Here is a 13,324-nt window from a genome sequence, read left to right as displayed (position 1 = left end):
CCCTGGTATTGTAGTGATAAAAGTCCCAGAATCGGGGCTTCCCTGGTGGCGCAGTGGTTGAGAGTCCGCCTGCCGATGCAGCGGACACGGGTTTGTGCCCCGGTCCGGGAAGATGCCACATGCCGTGGAGCGGCTGGGCCCGTGAGCCATGGCCACTGAGCCTGCGCGTCCGGAGCCTGTTGCTCCGCAATGGGAGAGGCCCCAACAGTGAGAGGCCCGCGTACCGCAAAAAAAAAAAAAAAAAAAAAAAAAAGTCCCAGAACCCATGAAGGGCAGAGAAGGAGGGTCTTTGGAATATGGGGATACCAGATACCCAGCTACCTTGACCAGGAGCCCATAAACTTTCAAATCCCCTAGAGCAGTGCAGTAGGCCTCCTGAACCTTGTCACACGAGAGTCCCAAGACAGGCAGCTGGGACTCTGTCAATACTCCAGACTTCCTGCCTCAGAGAGCTCAGCAAGGTTTCAAAAGCCATCCTTTGCACTCGGGGGAATTTGGCCAGCTTGGACCACGGCAACGATTCCTTAGTAGCATGAGAATCACAGACACACACAGTCTCAGACACAAGCCACGCACCCTGGCCTTCCCAAAGCAAAGAGCATCCCAAGAGAAGTGAGGTTTTCCTCTGTAGAGCCAGGCAAGAGGGCAATTTCTACACCAGTGCCTCCTGAGCCCCCGTCGGGCAACTGGTAGACCTCTGCACTCTGGCCCCTAGGCACCCTGTCCATGGGACAGCAGCTGTGAGAGGCAATAGAATGTGGCAGTTAAGCATATGGGCTAGGTGGTCAGAGTAGCGTTCAAACTGGGCTCCATCACTTCCTATCCGTGTAACCTCAGGCAAACTGCTCGACTTCTTTACGCCTCCATTTCCTCAGAGTTAAAACTGTATTAATAACAATCCTATTTCATATGATTGTTGGGAGGATTAAAACAGAAAACACAGGAAAAGGTCTTAGCAGAGGATCTGAGAAGTCAGTACTGACACATCAGTAGGTGCTGTTGGCCGTCAGTGTTGCTGCTGTACTTGGGCACAGCCTGGATTTGGGTTCTGCTTTTGGCTGAAACTGTGCGCCGCAGGCCTCGCCTACGGATGCATGCTTGTGCCTGACGTTAAGTGGCTTCACGGGTTACCATCGAAAAGACGTGATACTCGATCTTTCACCAAAGCACCATTAAAAAGCCACTCAAATGTTTATAGTAAAGCATTGCTAGGAAAATGGGGAGTGTCAATTAAGATTTTGTGAGTTGTATTTTTTCTTTAAGCCTATATTTTAAATGTTTACCATGACCTATTCTGGGATCTTTATTTCTCCCTGAAAAAACTTCCCTGATTTAACGAAAGTCATTGGGAAAACAGAGTTCACTTAGTGTCTAACATTAAATTTTGCTGGAATGATCTAACATTGATAGCCCCAAGGTACATCCTCTCATTTCATTCTCTTGGCTAATGAGTTATGCTCTGACTTTTCCAAGATCACACATAGCCCATTAAGTGAGAAAGCTCTGAGAACTTTCTATCTCCAAATCTCATCTCTTTCCAATCTATCATATATTGGTACATGTCAAAATAATTATTTTTCTTCAGTAACTCTCTCCACTGAAAGAGTGTCTCATCAACATTCCTCATTCCCTCAGACTCTCAATCTCCCAAGGGCAGAAATCAATATCCACTCATGAAACACACATTAGGTGCCTATTAAGTGCTAAAGGTTCTGCTAAGTATTGGCAACCATGAATAAGACCATGTCTCTATGCTAACAGGTACACAGCCTACTATGTGAGAAGAAACATCAATACACAATTACAAGTACTGTAACAGAGCTATGTGTGCAGCACTGTAGCGGGACAGGTTGAGGAAGGAGTAACTGGGTGTGCGCAGGAACGGAGGTCAGGGAAGACTTTCTGTTCCATGAGACCAATAGATGAAAAGCCCTAATCCAATGTTTACAGCAGAGCAGATGTTCAATCAATTTGATTTCCCTTGGACCTCATGCCCCCTCCTCCCCATATCTCTCGTTAGAGGACGATGTATCCAGGCAGGCAAGGAGGACTTCCCAGCAGATAGCGCAAAGGTGTGAGAGGGAGCAGGCTGGCTTCCCAGAGAAGCAGGACTCTGCACCCTGGACGGGCCAGCCCACCAGCACCCCTCCACTACCACTGCCTGCTCCTCAGTCTGTGCTCAGGCGTAGGAGGCAGTGACTGGGCGGGATCAAGGAGGAGTGAGGCTTAGGGCCAGAGTGAGAATACCCTTCCCACAGCACTATGTAACGAGAGAGGAGAGAGAGAGCGAGAGAGAGAGGGATTTAATGGCTTGTTTTTATTAGATCGGGTCAAAACTAACACGTCAAAAGAGCTGCCTAAGACCCCTTGTGTCAAAATATTATTACTACAAAAATCAAAATCCTGAATTTACTTACAACTTTTTGGTCAAAATATCCAGAAACACTAGTTCCCCACGAGGAAAAAAATTAAACAATCCTAGATCCCAACACCAGGGATCACGCCTAACAGTAAAACCAAACCAAAACAATAAAAACTCAGATGGATTAATAATTCAAATATAAATAATAAAGCTATAAAAGTACTGGATGGGGCTTCCCTGGTGGCACAGTGGTTGAGAGTCCGCCTGCTGATGCGGGGGACGCGGGTTCGTTCCCCGGTCCGGGAAGATCCCACATGCCGCGGAGTGGCTGGGCCCGTGAGCCATGGCCGCTGAGCCTGCGCGTCTGGAGCCTGCGCTCCGCAACGGGAGAAAGTACTGGATGAAGATTAAACTACTATGTGTGGATATAAATTCAAAAACTGCTACTGAGGGCAATTTGCCAATAACTTTCAAAATTATAAACACACACAACTTTGGATCCATAAATATCACTTTATTCTAGATAATCTCACATGTGTGGGGAGTGCTGTGTAAAAAAGGTTATTCACTGAAGTAATATTTAGAGTAGTAAAAAATGGCAATTGCCTAACTGTCCATCAATAGGGAACTGATGCAGTAAACTATAGTTTAGTTCATGGAATGCTGTGTGAAGAAGGGATTTCTGCTTCCCACCATGATAGAATAACAGGGGTGGGATTTACCCTCCTACCTTCAACAACCAGAAAACAAGTCAAAATAGATGAAACAAGTCTTCGGACCAGTGCAGGGATGGGGAACCCAAACAGAGCCCAGTGGTCTTCCTGAGTTGAAAACAAGCGATCAAAGTTTAGGGAGGGCAAGAAGACTAGAATTTGTGGAGACTACCACAGAGGACAGAGATGCTCAGAGTGCCCCAGAGATCTGCAAAGGGGTCCCCTCAGATCTTTGGCCAAGTACTGACCTGGGCGTATATGAGAGGAAATTCTGAGGCTGAGGAAAGTCCACCAGGAAGCGGTAGATCAAACAATTCCCGGTGTTCATACAGGGCTGGGAATTGTTTGTATTCACAAAACAATTGTGGAAATAAATCAGGCAGAGTGGAAATGCCTCATAATGCACAAGGCACTGGGTCCAGTCCCCAGACAGGTACTGCGTTAGTTATGGGGATAAATTAGCCCTAGACAAACGGTTGCTCAACACCTGCACTAACAATATTGAAAGCAAATCTCAAAGGGATACAACTGATTCCAAGTAACTTAACTACATGTCCAAGCAAAACTAGCACTATTTAAGAGAATATAACAAAATCTAGCACAGAAAAACAAAAATTTCACATTGTCTTGAATCTAATAAAAAATTACCAGGCAGGCACACAAAGAATCAGAAAAATATAGGCCATTATCAGGAGAAAAATCAATCAATAGAAACCATCCCAGAAATGATACAGATGATGGGATTACCAGACAAGGATGTTTAAATAGCTATTCTAAATATATTCTCTATGTTCAGGAAGGTAGAAGAACACATGAACATAATAAAGAATAAAATGAAAGCTATAAAAAGACCTAAATGGAACCACAGAGATTAAAAACACAATATCTGAAATGAAAACACACCAGATGGGATTAACAGCTGATTAGACACCACAAGAGAAATATCAGTGGATGTGAAAACATAGCAATATCAACTATCCAAAATGAAACACAAAGAGAAATAAGAAAGAATTGGGGGGAAAAAACACCAGACAAACCTAGCATCAAACAAACCAGTTGGATGAATGGCTTAACATACATGTAATTGGAATCCTGTGAAGGGTGATGGGCAGAAAAAATATTTGAAAAAATAAGGACAAAATGCATCCAAATTTGATTAAAAAATAAACTATAAACTATATTTATTTATTTATAAATAAATGCAAGCCAAGAATAATATAAAGAAAACCACAACAAACTGCATCATATCAAATTGCTGAGAACGAGCGCTAAGGAGAAAAATCTCAAAAAGCAGGCAGAGGAAAAGAGAAACATTGCATACGAAGTGAAAAAAGGTAAAGGGACTTCCCTGGTGGTCCAGTGCTTAAGAATCCACCTTCCAATGCAGGGGATGCGGGTTCGATCCCTGGTCAAGGAACTAAGATCCAACATGCCAGAGGCAACTAAGCCCGCACACCACAACTAGAGAGAAGCCCCAACTAGAGAAGCCCACACGCCACAGCGAAGATCCCACGTGCCACAACTAAGACCTGACGCAGACAAATAATAAAATAAAGTTTAAATGAATAAATAAGGTAAGAAGGACAGAAGACTTTTGTTAGAAACTATACAAGCCAAAAGAAAGTGAAGTTATATCTTTAAAGTACTGCATGTTTGTCAAATTGTCAACCTAGAATTGTATACACAGCCAAAAACAAACAAACAAACTTTCGAAACTGAAGGTAAAATAGACTTTATCAGACAAACCAAAGCTGATAGACTTCATTGCCATAAGATCTTCCTCATAAGAAATGTTACAAGACGTTCTTCAAGCAGAAGAAAAAGAACACCATATAGAAATATGTATCTAACACAAAGGAAGAAAGAGCAACAGTAAAACTAAGTTTGTGGGTAACTATACAAGAGTTTTCAGGGACTTCCCTGGTGGCGTAGTGGATAAGAATCCACCTACCAATGCAGGGGACGTGGGTCCGATCCCTGGTCCAGGAAGATCCCACATGCTGCGGAGCAACAAAGCCCATGTGCCACAACTACTGAAGCCTGCAGGCCTAGAGTCCATGCACTGCAATGAAGAGTAGCCCCGGCTCACCACAACTAGAGAAAGCCCACGCGCAGCAACAAAGACCCAACGCAGCCAAAAAAAAAAAAAAAAAAAAAAAAAAATTAAATCAAAAAGCAAAGGGAGAATGAAAACAAATCCGAGGGGGAAAAAAAAAGACTTTTCATCCTAATTTTTAAAAACTTTTAAAATTTAAATTGTGGTAAAATACACATAACATGAAATTTATCATCTTAAACATTTTTAAGTGTACAATTCAGTAGTGTTAAGTACTTTCACATTGTTATGCACTCAATCTCCAGAATGCTTTTCATCTTGTAAAGCTGAAACTCTGTCTATTAAATATCCATTAAACAGCAATTCCTCATTTCCCCTTGTCCCCAGCCTCTGGCAACCACCATTCTATTTTCTATCTCTGTGAGTCTGACTACCCTAGGTACCTCACATAAGTGAAATAAAACAGTATTGTCTTTCTATGACTGGCTTATTTCACTTAGTATAATGTCCTCAAGGTTCACCCACACCGTAGCATCTGTCAGAACTTCTCCTCTTTTTAAGGCTGAAAAATATTCCATTCCATGTATATACCACATTTTATCTTTTCATCAGTTGACAGACTCTTGGATTGCTTTGGCTATTGTGAATAATGCTGCTATGAACATGGATGTGCAAATACCTCTTTCAGACCCTGCTTTCATTTCTTTTGGGTATATACCCAAAAGTAGAATTGCTGGGTCATATAGTAATTCTACTTTCAGTTTTTTGAGGAACACCATACTGTTTTCCATAGTGGCTGCACCACCAATTTACATTGTCACCAGCAGTGCACAGGGTTCTGATTTCTCCACATCCTTGTCAACACTTGCTATTTTCTGCTTTTTTGATAGCAGCCACCCTAATGAGTGTGAGGTAGTATCTCACTGTGGTTTTTTTGTTTTGTTTTGTTTTTTTGGCTGTGTTGGGTCTTCGTTGCTGCCCGCCGGCTTTCTCTAGTTGCGGTGAGCGGGGGCTACTCTTGGTTAAGGTGCGCAGGCTTCTCATTGCAGTGGCTTCTCTTGTTGCAGAGCACGGACTCCAGGCACATGGGCTTCAGTAGTTGTGGCTCGCGGGCTCTAGAGCACAGGCTCAATAGTTGTGGCACCCGGGCTTAGCTGCTCCGCGGCATGTGGGATCTTCCTGGACCAGGGCTTGAACCCGTGTCCCTTGCATTGGCAGGCAGATTCTTAACCACTGCACCACCAGGGAAGCCCTCTCGTTGTGGTTTTGATTTGCATTTCCCCAATGACTAATTATATTGAGCATTTTTTCATGTGCTTGTTGGCTATTTGTATATCATCTTAGGAGAAATGTCTATTTGAATCCTTCACCCATTTGTTGTTGTTGTTGAGTTGTAGGAGTCCTTTATATATTCTGGATATTAACACCACATCAGATATATGATGTGCAAATACCTTCTCCCATTCTGTAGGTTGCCTTTTCCTGCTCATTTTTAATTCACTTTAAATAATTAACTGCTTAAAACAAAAATAAATAAGGACAGTGTTGTGTGGGTTTATAATACATCAATGTAAAATATGACAAAAAATAGCACAAAGGGCGGAAGGGGAAATGGAGGTATACTGTTCTAAGGTTCATAAGCTCTAAGCGAAGTGCTATAATATTATTTAAAAGTAGATTATAAATCAACGATGTATATTGTAAGCTCTAGAATAATCATGAAAAACATAAAACAAAGAGGCATAGCTATTAAACCAACAGTTTTATTTTATGGTAAAATAAAACCATAAAACACACTCAATTAATCCAAAAGGAGGCAGGAAAAGAAAGGGAAAAAAGAAACTAGCAGAAAACTCATAGCAAGATGGTAAATTTAAGCCGAACCACACTGATGATTACATGAAATATAAACAGTATAAACATTCCAGTAAAAGGCAGGCATTGTCAGATTGGATAAAAAAAGCAAGACTCCATTATGTGTTGTCCGCAAGAAACCCTCTCTAATTATAAAGAAACAGATAGGTTAAATGTAAAAGGAGGGACTGCTGCCAACCACACCTCTAAGATCCAACTTCTCTGATGCTCAAGGGTATAAACATACAAACTCCTTCTCCACCAGAAAATGTAAAAGAATAGAAAAACATACACCATGATGAAACTAACTTTTAAAAGGCTGGAGTGGTTATATTAATATCAAACAAGGAAGATTTCAGAACAAGGATTATTACCAGTGAAAAAGGGACATTTCAGAAAAATGAAGGAATCTATTCAGCAAGGGGCTACAATCCTAAATCTGTATGCACTAAATGGCAGAGCTTCAAAATACATTGACGCAAAAACTGATAAATGGAGAATTCAACATCCCTCTGTTAGTAACTGACCATATGTGGAATCTAAAAATAAAATGATACACTTAACCACTGTACCACCAGAGAAGTCCTGGGAAAGACTTAGATAAAACATCAAAAGCAGGGCTTCCCTGGTAAGCCCTCTAAGCCTTCCCTTCCCTCTAAACCTACTAGAACAGCTAAAATTAAAAAGATTGATGTCAGGGATATAAAACAACTAAAACTCTTACACTTTGCTGGCAGGAGAGCAAAACGGTATAGTCACTTTGGAAAACAGTTTGGCAAATTCTTATGCAGTGAAGCATACATCCTCTACGCAAATGTTTATGTTGGCTTTACTTATAATAGCTAAAAACTGGAATTAACCCAAATGTCTTTTGACTGTTGAATGGATAAACAACATACAATGTTATGCCCATATAATGGAATACTATTCAGCAATAAAAAGGAACAAGCAACTGCTACACACATGTGTGAATCCCAAATGCATTATACTGAACAAAAGAGGCAGACTCAAAAGGCTACTATATGATCCATTTATATGACATTCTGGAAATAGTACAGGGACAGTAGTTGTCAGGGCCTGGGGGTCAAGGGAGGGGTTAACTGCAAAGAAGCATGAAGGAACTTTTGGGGGTGATGTTGGACGTGTTCTATTAACTGTTACAGTGGTTGCACAAAGGTATTCTCAAAACTCATACAACTATACTAATATGTAGATCTTACTGTATGTAAATTAAACCTCAACAAATCTTTAATAAAATTGTGACACCTCCAAACAATTATATATTATGCAATCATTTAAAATATGAGATGAATCCATATATGCTGGTAATAGGATAAACTCTAAGACATATTGTTAGGAGTAAAAAGCAAGATACAGTACAATAAATACAGTATGCTCCTGCTTATGGTAATATTGGCTGTCTCTGGGATCTGGAGTGGGAATATATACCCTTTTGTACTGTTTGAGTTTTTTTTCCCCACATGCTTGTATTACTTTCAATTAGAAAACCCATACACAGGTCAAGGAAAACTCACAGGTGTCTGGCCCAGGGGCCTGAGCAGTGTAGGTCTGAGAAAACCCACGCAAGAATATGGAACATGGTGCCAGACACTGAAGAAGTGCTCAGTAAATAGCTGGGGGAAGCAAAACATTGGAATCACGTCAGAAGGCAGACCCCAGACAAAGGGATCTCTAACTGAACACCAGGTATTCAGCCAGCAGAGCCTCCTGTTTTATACGAGGAGCTAAGCTTGGATTGCTGACATTAGGAAAGAAAAGGAGCATAAAATCCAAATACCCTGGATTTGCTTCTGGGCAAGCTATTTGTCAGCATTCCTTTGCAAGCACACCGTGTGCCCTAACCTCAGCCTTCTAAGGGATGGGGTGCATACCCTTCCCCCATGAACACAGCCCATGCCAAGAGGCCACCCCTAGGGCTCCTCTGGTGGTCCGAGTGCTACATCCTGACTCCCAGAGGTCCAGAGCAGCCCCTCCTACATCCCCTCCAAGTCAGATAGTCCTATAACTCTCTGAAGGAACAAAACGACCCCAGGGGTCTCACTGCACTCGGACCACAGACAAGACGATCGCAGCACGTCAGGCTCTTTTCCACACCAAGGTTTCAGGAAAGGAAACCCGAAAGGAAAAGGCGGATAAGCAAGCAAGGCCTCTCAGTGGAACTGGGTGAAAGCTTCTCTCAGCAGCTCCTGTCGAGGAAATCAGGAACTCTAGAACGCCAGCCTCAGAAACTCCTCTTTACTTCCTGCTTTGTTTGGCTTTGCCTCCCTGAAGCCAGGTAGTTGGTCCCAGCTTCCAAAAAAGACTACGAGCTTCTGTGCTGTGGAGCACTGTCTGGCGGCCTCTGGATACCTGGCTTCCAAGGGGAACCACGTAGGTTCTACCTCGTCTCTTTCCTCCACAGAAGCGAGCTGTGCTGGCAGGTACAAGCTCTGAGAGGAAGACGGGGGTAAGGTGTAGCAAGGGTCTAGAGTGGGACTGGAGTAGGAACCAGCCAAAAGCAAAGTCCTTTCCAGGCACCCACCGACTCAAGGACACGGGAGGAAAGGTACCACAGAATCTCATTTTCTCAGAGGCACACCACTTGCCACATGGGGCAGGGTGTCTGAGTCCTGGGCCATGGACCAGGCTATCCAGGTGACGGGAAGAAACAGGAGCACTTACCGGGGGAAGATGGCAGTCATCAAGGCTGAAGCATAGCCAGGCTTGCAAGTTCCCTCTGAAAAGTTTGCGTACTTGGTGGCTAACTCAGCAGGCCTAGAGGAAGAGAAAGAGAGTCACGGCTTGCCAGGCACTGGGCAGCGGTTACTAGTTCATGAAGAGCTGTAGGTGTTTAAACCCTGAACAAAGCTTCACTCCCTACAATCAGCACTTCAGCCCCCTTTCCACACCAAGGCCCTGGAGGTGGGGGTAAGGGGGAGGAGCCAAGAAACCCTAAAGGAATAGGTGGATAAACAAGCAAGGCCCGGCAGTGGAATTTGGTAAAAAGAGCTCACTGGGTTTTGCATAGATTCTTTGCAGTAAACCAGATTCCACGGAAATCAGGAACTCCATCCAGGCTCCCCGACTGGGAGAGTAGAGCCTGGAGACCTAAGGAGAGAGCCGCCAGACTTTGATAAAGTCACAGGCACTGCCCTTTCAACCTTCCTGGATATGTCTACATGTCCAGCCTCATCTGCCTCTATTCTCCCCACACACACACTATGACCCAGCCAGTGGGAACCACTCACAGTGCCCTGAATAGAGATCAAATACATGTTGGGGCGTTTAGTTAAGGATGCTCTCCTGCTCTCCTATCCTCTGTGCCTGGAATGTCCTTCCTTGTCCTTCTCCACCTGCCTATGCCTCCCGGTCCTTCACAACTCAGCTCAGATGTCAATTTCTCTGGGCCTAACTCCCTGACCCCCAGATTGGGCCAAGTGCCTCCCTGCGTTCACCGTCCACCCCCTGCCATCCGCGTTACATGATTGCCCAGCACTCGCTGTACGGAACTGCAATCGTCGGTAGTATGTCTCCCTCACTGCACTGTAACTTCAAGGTCAGGGTCTGATTTAACCCTGTACCCACAGTTCTTTGCACAGAGATGGGCACACAGAAGACCCTTATGATTTTCTGAAGGAACAAAATGGCCCTGACAATCTCACTGCACTTGGACTGGACATAAGACAATCTCAGGAGCCCATAAGTCAGAAAGCACTATTTTTCAGAAGGCTTGTGAGTTGTAGCCCTGGCTTTGCGGCTGTGTGACTGTAGTGAAGTCACCTCATATCTCTGGGCTTCAGTGTCCATATGTGTTCAGTGTGCAGCTGGAGTCACAGCCCTGCCACCAAAAACCCTGCCCAGTGCAGTCTAGAGAAGACCACAGAGGAAGAACAAGACACATTCAGTGACTGCTGGGGCTGGAGGCCCTGCGTGCTGGAGCACCTGAAGGAGCCCTGGCTCATTGCCAGTTCCCAGTCCCAACTTCCCCAGTCTCCACCTTCCCCAGTCTCCACCCTTGGGCCAGCTGCCAGCCCTCTGATGCCCAGCTGCTCTGCTGTGCTGGGGCCCTGTGGTGAGTCTTCCCTCAGGGCTGCCTTCTGCAGGGGCGGGGGCGGGGTGGGTCCAGGGTAGGGGAGGCTGGTGCCTATACAGGACAGCCAGAAACCATGATGCCACCGCCTATCATGCGTCATGTGTGATTCACTCAGTGCCCTGTTGAGCCTAGCCCAGGGCCTTACACAGAGTCACTGCTCACTGAATTTAGACAAACTCATCTGTATCTATGTGCAATTTCTTCTAAAAAATCTGCATTTTTTTAGCTTTCCCTACCAATGAAATTTAAAGCCTGAAATGCAGATGTAAATGCTGAGCGACAAGCCAGGAGTTGGGCCTTTATTTGGTAGGCAGAAGAAAGTCAAGGGTTTCACAAGAGAAATTTACATAACAATATTTTCTTACATAAACAACTGTATTTCAGAAACGAAACATAAACTTCAGTGCAATTACTAAACCTACCGGAAGCTTTTGGACTAGGCACAGTGATGAAAACATTATAGATTTCTTCAATTACTCCTCTCAATAGCCAGGTGAGTAGGTGCTATTAATTATTAATTTACATACAAGCTCAGAAAGATGAAGAGACTTAGTCAAGATCATACAGCTAGTAAGTAGTGGATACGACGTGAAACTATTTCTCTCTGACACAAGTGCAGGAGCTCTTAATTAATTAATTTATTTATTTTTGGCTGTGTTGGGTCTTCGTTTCTGTGCGAGGGCTTTCTCTAGTCGCGGCGAGTGGGGGCCACTCTTCATCTCAGTGCACAGGCCTCTCACTGTCGCGGCCTCTCTTGTTGCGGAGCACAGGCTCCAGACGCGCAGGCTCAGTAGTTGTGGCTCACGGGCCTCGTTGCTCCGCGGCATGTGGGATCCTCCCAGACCAGGGCTCGAACCCGTGTCCCCTGCATTGACAGGCAGATTCTCAACCACTGCGCCACCAGGGAAGCCCAGGAGCTTTTAACATGGCACCGCCCTGGTGTGGCTCACAGTCAGTGCCATCACAGAGGGAAGCACAGCGTCCAGGGACAGCACGAGTGGTCAGTGCAGCTGGAGATGGGGTAGGGAAGCTCTCTGGAAGTGTGTAACAAGCAGTGAGGCATTATGAGTCCCTCATATTCTTGTCTCCAATCCCTCACCACCCGCTTGCTTGCCTGGTACTGTGGGTTCCTATGGTCTTTCTGAATTCCAGATAGTTTCACAAAGAAAAGGAAAGATGGATGGTGGTCGTCCCTTTAACATGGTGCATTGCAGAAATGCACGTGGAAATGCATGTACAACAGCAGACAAACCTTCAGCCACATCTTTCCTCTCTCTAGTGAACACGATCAACTTCTGGCAAAATGCTTCAAGAATCAGGGCTCTAGATGTGCAGCAATATGGATGGACCTGGGGGGTCTTATGCTAAGTGAAATAAGTCAGACAGAGAAAGACAAATACTGTATGATCTCACGTATATGTGGAACCTAAAAAATACAACAAACTAGTGACTATAGCAAAACAAGAAGTAGACTCATAGATATAGAGAACAAACTTGTGGTTGCCAGCAGGAAGGGTGGGGAGGGACAAAATATGGGTGGGAGAGTGGGAGGTACAAACCATGGGGTGTAAGATAGGCTCAAGGATGTACTATACAACATGGGGAATACAGCCAATATTCTGTAATAACTGTAAATGGAAAGTAGCCTTTAAAAAATGTATAAAAATGTTTTTAATTTAAAAAAAAAGAATCGGGCTGTGGGATAGTCCAGGGTCTATGGACTCAGGTAATCCATAATGGAGAAGAAAGAGCACAGGCAAGATGGAACACAGGAAGCCAGAGCCCACCAGGAAAGGCTCTTCCCAGGCCAGTGCAGGGTAATCAGATATTAAGGATGGAGCAGCTCTAAACCAAACCCCAAGCAACAGTAACTTCTAAAACATACAGCCCTGGGCATAGTGGGCCATGTCAAGTTATTACCAAATTAAAATGCCTTAGGAATGGCCTCCTGACTATCCCAGTGAGAGAAGAATAGGGGGAGTGTTGGGGATTCTGAGTCATACAGCAGGCTGGGACCTCTGGGGCAGTTAGCGGTCAAAACCACCAAGATTAACAGTCTCCAACTCCCTCGGGCCAGAATAGTTAGTTTCTCTAAGGCGCTCACACTTCAAATGCCAGGAGGTCCCCACAGATGTCTGATCAAATCATTCAGCCCTTGTTCTTCTCGTACTCTGCAGCTGGCCTCTCATTTGGGGAGATTTAGCATTTCGACCAGTAAGAGCACCATTGTCCTGCAAACGTGACTA

The 13,324-nt window shown here is 44.4% G+C and overlaps 1 protein-coding gene across 5 annotated transcripts in view; it reads right to left on the bottom strand.

Annotated features, from left to right (window-relative positions):
* The window catches only part of ST3GAL3 (ST3 beta-galactoside alpha-2,3-sialyltransferase 3), a 241,706-nt gene that overhangs the window by 61,979 nt on the left and 166,403 nt on the right, over nucleotides 1–13,324 (bottom strand). For all 5 annotated transcript variants that reach the window (XM_060021063.1, XM_060021089.1, XM_060021080.1 and 2 more), the window contains one exon: nucleotides 9,668–9,760. In XM_060021063.1, coding sequence (XP_059877046.1) covers nucleotides 9,668–9,760 — 93 coding nt within the window. The remainder of the gene's footprint in view (nucleotides 1–9,667; nucleotides 9,761–13,324) is intronic.

Source organism: Delphinus delphis, chromosome 1, assembly GCF_949987515.2.
Source record: "Delphinus delphis chromosome 1, mDelDel1.2, whole genome shotgun sequence".
In the NCBI taxonomy this organism is placed as follows: Eukaryota; Metazoa; Chordata; class Mammalia; order Artiodactyla; family Delphinidae; genus Delphinus; species Delphinus delphis.
This window is presented reverse-complemented; position numbering and strand designations above follow the sequence as displayed.